The 6,008-nt window shown below is 45.1% G+C and overlaps 1 protein-coding gene across 1 annotated transcript; it reads left to right on the top strand.

Annotated features, from left to right (window-relative positions):
* The first annotated feature begins 1,447 nt into the window (after positions 1–1,447).
* On the top strand, positions 1,448–5,507 carry TMEM207 (transmembrane protein 207). The gene is made up of 5 exons (XM_053952303.1): positions 1,448–1,549; positions 3,347–3,384; positions 3,806–3,850; positions 4,296–4,435; positions 5,359–5,507. Exons 1-5 carry the CDS (start codon positions 1,469–1,471, stop codon positions 5,505–5,507), a joined length of 453 nt encoding a protein of 150 aa, XP_053808278.1. The 5' UTR covers positions 1,448–1,468.
* The last annotated feature ends 501 nt before the right edge of the window (positions 5,508–6,008 follow it).

The raw sequence follows: 6,008 nt of genomic DNA, 5'->3' as shown, positions 1-6,008 counted from the left end.
CGTGTTATTTTTCAGTACCAGGAGCTCATTGAGGTACCTGGCCCCTGAAATACTGGGGTTGATCCATTTGGTGGCTCTAAATTGAAAGTACCCTGGGTGCTGACATGAGGGAAGTAATTGTGAGAGGAAGAAAACTGAAATTAGTTCAATGATGGATGACCTCATTGAAGCCTGAAATTGTCAGAGTCACATAGTTCCCAGCAAGGCTGTGCACATTTTTATACTGCAGGAGCTTTTTCTTTAAGAAAACAGCTAAGAAATTGGTTTGGCAATTTACTGTTGAGCAGCACTGAAAAGGATTGGTCTGAAGCAAGACAGCATGTTCAGACCATTTATTTTGTGTAGCACATGCACTTAGCACCATTATGAGAGATGCTTTCTCAGCGAGCATCATTTCAGGAGCTCGCCTTTCATTAGTGCTGAGCTGCAAGTAAACATTAGAGAACACCAGGGCTTGGCCTGGGTTTATGCAAAACTTGAACATTAAATAACAAACCCATGTTGTGCATGTATATCACAGCTGGTTAGATTCTTGACCTTTCAGCTGAAGCAAAGCCACAGAGGTACATCTCAAGAGCAGCTTGGCTTTGTCAATCATTACAGAAGTAATGGCATCCCAACATAATACTTAACTCGGGAGTGACAGCTAAACATATTCATGGCAACACCGTTTGTGTTAAAATCTGGAAGAACCACAGTTAATGGTGCATTTCAGCCACGGGCTGTAAACTTCAGTGACAACCTATTACTGACTGCTGAACAAACTGGGATTGTCCCTTCCAAGGGGATCAGAGCTATGGTGCAGACCATCTTCTACCCCTGTTTAACCACATCACCTGCATGGCTCTATAGGAATTGAATGTGCAGTGAAATTTTGTGTCCCTTGTAAGAAGCATTGGGGATGTATGGGTTGTTTTAAGCTGCATTTTCCTGGCAAGCCCTGACAGCTGCATAACACTGGTACTGGTGGTAGGTCTCAGGCTGGGAAGGGTTTCCTTCATCCTTGGTGCAGGTTTGAGATGGTAGGCACAGTGCACAGGACATGCTTAGAGCTAACTCTGCTTTTTCTGTAATGCCAATATTCCATCTGAAGGCAGCATGCCATGAAATGTGGCCCCACTGCATGGACACCAGTGACTCTCTATTTATAGCAGGTCCTGTTAAATGCAGCCGTGGGTTAATATGGAACTAAGCCTCAGCAGCAGGAATTTGTGAACAGCTAGGAAAATACCGAAACAACTGCAAGGTGCTGACCTTAAACCAGTGTTCCTTTAACTTCTGGTAGCTGTTTGTGTCCCCGCAAACCCAAATTCCCTCCCTGGCTAGCGGTAATTTCTGAGGCGCAGGAAGCCATTGGGTAACGTGTTCTCTGCCTGCAGGCACGATGTGCAGAGAAGTTTTAAAAGCACCAAATTACAGAGGATAAAACACTGCTGCAAACAAAGCTCTTCCAGTGTTTCTCACACTAATGATGCGGAGACGTGGAGCTTTGTGTTTAACTTCATGGATCACAGCAGGAACTGGAGTTCTGTGTTTAACCTTCTTCCAGGTAACCAAACCCTTCACTGGGATCAGGCTGATTTTAGGGATTTTGGGAGGGGGAAGGTGCCAGCTTTTATATAATTTAGTCATCAGCTTTCTTTTTTTTATTATTATTTTTTGAATTTTTTTTTTGAGGACCTAATGAATTTGGGGAAGATTTAATGCTCACAAAAATTCCAGTTAATGCAGAGAAAACACTACTGCCTTTGTCCTTTATTCTGTCTGTGGCTATTGAAATGGAAGAGCTTGAGGCTTCAGCAGCACGGGTGGGTGTTTGGCTGCTGTGATAGATTCCTGCCTCAGAGCAGATGCACTTTGCTGCAGTTCAACTACGCTAAGGTGGCTCTGCTGAGCTGGTTTGAAGGATGATAAAAGAGAGGCCAGAGGTTGTCATTCAGCCATGAAGAATACTCAGGGTACATGTAATCACAGCAATCAGCTATCTGCTTTTGACTTGTTATTTAATCATCAGTTGAAATGCAAAAAAACCCAAAATAATTAAAATATTCTGCATCGGGGTGCATGTGTGACATGGCAAATTAGCTCAGTTTCAAAAGGACACGTCTGAAAGAGCTGAAGCTTCTATCTTTTTCTCTATTCCTCATTTGAGTTTCAGCCACTCGTGAAATTTCACAGATAATGCTTTATATGAAAGATTTACTATACCCAAAGACCTCTGGTGAAACTAGGGACTGGAAGGCAGTGTTTGCACAGGATCAGACACATAGAGATCTCAGGGGGGATGTCTTGCTGTTTACAGTGGCTTGAGCTTTGCATAACAAAAAGAACCTGTTAATTAGAGATTTTAAAAGATATTTTTCAGTTATGCATATTTGATACAAATTTCTAGTTCAGAACACAGCCTTCCAGTTTGACTGAAAGTCAAAAATCTCTAAGTATTTGGGATATATGCAGAGGGAAATCCAAAGTAATTATTTACAAATTACATTCTAATAGTTTTTTTCCGAGAAACTAATCTAAATTCCTCTATCTTGTTCATTCTGATTTCCAGTGTTATCACAATTCTATACCCGATATGAATTTTTTTGTAGCAACATTGGGCAACTGTAATAACACACCTAACACCAGTCAGCCAAAAGAATCTATTGAATTGGATTCAATTATACTGATGAACTGCTCTGGTTACTTTTTGCACAGATAATATGAAACTGAGGCTATGATCAACAAGGCTTGCAAAAATAAACTGGCTTAAGCTGAGAATAGAAAATATACCTGAAAAACAAGTTTCAGGTTCACATATTTGCAATACCTGAAACCTGACTCTGGGAATGATGCACCACTGCTATCTGAAAACAGGAAAATTCTGGGTAGAGCACATTTCTGGTCAAAACAGCTCCAATTTACTGCTCCATTCACAATTAGCTCCCCAAAAAAAATGAGCCACAGAACAAGAATTTGGTTATGAGCATTTTCACCAGGTATTTCTGAATAGCAAAGCCCAGTGCAGCAAGCAGGTCTCAGACTCCAGCTGGTGTTTCCCTGCTCGTGTCTTTCCCTCTTTCACATCAAAAGGAATGCTTTCTCCTTGGCCTAGCTTTCATCTGCAAGCTATTGAATTTATTGAGCTCTTGGTGAGGTTCTCTGCTGGTTTCGATTTGGGCTGGCTCAAAGCAGAGACCCACAGAGCCAGATCCCTAAGGAGAGGTCTGCTTTCAACCCTGCAGGATCAGCACTTGTTTTGTTCTTCCCCTCCAACTTCCCACTCTAAGAACAGTAATTATACTGGTAAATTGTAAAAAAACAAAACATACCTGCCCTCTCTGATTTACATGTGTGTTTTCAGTCAGCAGACTCTGGGTCGGACTGTGAGCTTGGCGAGAGGTGAGTGTGGCTTCATTCTCTCACCCATGGCTGCCCCCACCCCAGGCTCTTTCAGGGGTGCTGTGCTCCTGCCTGGCACACCAGCACAGCAGAGGAATGAGGAATTCCAGGACAAGGTCATTTAGGGTTGGGGCTTTTTTCCAAAAGAGAAAATAGAGGCTGGGAACCCTTTGGGTTTTCAGCAAGAACGCTGGTGGCAGGTGCCAGTGTTGAAAGGCAAACAAGTGGCACTCTGCTTCTTGCATCATCTGCATTGCTCCCATCCACATAGAGAAATTTTTAATGGCTCCCTTCATGGAAGAAAACTTCTCAATCTTCTGCTTACTGATGGTGCTTGTCTTTGTGTTGGTAGGTGTGCTGGGGTGGGTACAGCCGCCCCCTCACGCTGGACTGGAAGTCCTTTTTATTCTTCCCTTTTTAGGTGCATTGGACAGAGCGATGAAAACTTTAGCAGCTGGTATGTGTGGTAAGTTTCAGATCTGCTTTAAGGGGAAAAACTGGCAAATAATATTCTTTGATGGATATATGAAGAGAAAGGCATTAAGAGAGACTGATAGCTAGAGAGTATTGCTCCTGGGCTGTCCCTGTGTTCTGTCTTTACAAACTAATGGAAATCATTTATCCATATCCTCCTCACTGTACAGTGACAACTGAGCTGGGAAAAAACGATGGATTGTGTCAGGGAAAAATGTTTGAATTTCCAGCCAGCAGTCGCTGCTGAGCACTCAGGAGTGAGACATTGGTTTCTGGGGACTTTGATCATGTCCAGTGTGCTGGTCGGGAAACCACAACATTTAACGGCTATTCGCAAAGATGTTAATGAATATGTTAATTTGAAGACATGCAGCCATCTGTCGGTGCTGCCCGCAGATGGTGACAGTACTGTTCCTCCCCTGCTGCCTCTGCCTTAGGTTCCTGGTGTTGTTTTTCCTGGCCGTGCTCCTGTCCTGCGGGATCTGCTGCTGCCTGCAGTGCTGGCTGAAGTGGCGGAGCTGCCTCCCCCGACGCACCATGGCTGTCTTTGCCCTCAGCAGCTCAGATGCCTTTTGTGGTTAGTCCTGTCCCTGCTGCAAGGTCCTGCTGGCCCTGGTGGCCTTCCTGTGGCCCATCCATAACCCAGTAAAAAGCAGTCAGGCTTGGGAGCTGGGATGCAGCCAGGGGCTGTATTGCTGGTGAACAATGGGGTGCCCAGCTCTGGCATCTTGGGGACATGTTCAGACCATGGACTGGGGGGCTGAAGCCACATCCACTTTTCACTGAGCCATACCTTGGTGCTGTCCCTGTGTGTCCATGTGTCCTAAAGGTGCCTAGCTGGGACTTGGCCAGGCAAACACTGGAGGTGTGTGGGACTTTCTCATCGGTGCCAGGCCACTCACTATAGGCTCTGGAGTCAGGCTGCCCTTTCCAGCGTGTGTCCTTCATTTCTCACAGGCAAAACTGTACTGGTCTAATTCGAGGCACCCCAGTACAGCTTGACTGGCTAACACACCCTGGTCTGTCAAAAGATTGTCGTGGTGGGTGCTGTTCATTGTGGCAGCCACCCTCAACATTTCCCCAGGAGCACCCAGATTTTGAGGACTGGGCTATAATGACTGTGTAGCAAACAGAACTGATCTGGAGTATGGCCAGCAGCATCAGCAGGCTGAGCCAGACAACATCCCTCCAAGAAAAATAAAGCTAATCCTGTCATTAGGCTAAGCCCTTCCCAGAGGACATATTACCTGCTTTCTGGGTGGTCATAGACAGTGTCTCCACAGGGAGGACCCACCCAAACCAACCCAAATTCCTCTGTCCCAACTTCTTGTATCTGGAGTTTGTGGTGAAAGACTCTATGATGCCATCCTTCAAAAATTACGTCCGTGCCTTTCTTGTTTCCAAGTGGTTTGGCAGCTGCTCCTGGGCTCGCCCCTCTCACTCCCACACTTGCCCTTCACGCCTGTCTGCTGTACAGTTGTGACTTTGCTTTTTCCCCAGCTACTGAAGCACCTCCGTGCCCATTCTCTGGATCCCTGAGCCCCTGCATGACTGCAGAGGTTTCCTCTTCTCCTGTCCCATGCTTCAGCCTTGGGGGAACTGACTTGCCTCCATCTTACGAGGATGTTATGAAGGAAAACAAGCTCTAGACACCACATGTTGGCTTTCAGTGATCCTACTTGGTTCATCAGAGATCATTCATCGTGCCAAAGGGGTGTGAGATCAAATCAGCCATTTCCACAGGTTGGCTGAGAGACTGAAAAGCAGCACATATTTAATCTGAACCTGAAAGACAAGACTAAATGCAACAGAATAAATGCCAAAAGTTTGTGTTGAATCTGTCATAGGAGTTCAGCTTGACATTTTGATATCTCTGGATTTCAAGAAGCTTCTTCAAAGGCCTGTCTGCATTTGGGGTTTCTGGCTCAGCCTCTAGATTTATCTCTCTAAGGCTGCTTGAGCTGGTGCAACCCCATGTATTTTAGGACCAAATCTTGATAAATGACTTGGTAGTTTCTTCTCAAGCTTGGGCTGCCTCCTTCACTCGGCACTGTGCCAAGAAACACCCTCTGGCAAAGTCATGTTGTTCTAATACATTGCAATGCAATCATGCCACTCTGTGATGAAAGATCATTTGCCACATTTAAAAT

Source organism: Vidua chalybeata, chromosome 10, assembly GCF_026979565.1.
Source record: "Vidua chalybeata isolate OUT-0048 chromosome 10, bVidCha1 merged haplotype, whole genome shotgun sequence".
Classification (NCBI taxonomy): Eukaryota; Metazoa; Chordata; class Aves; order Passeriformes; family Viduidae; genus Vidua; species Vidua chalybeata.
This window is presented reverse-complemented; position numbering and strand designations above follow the sequence as displayed.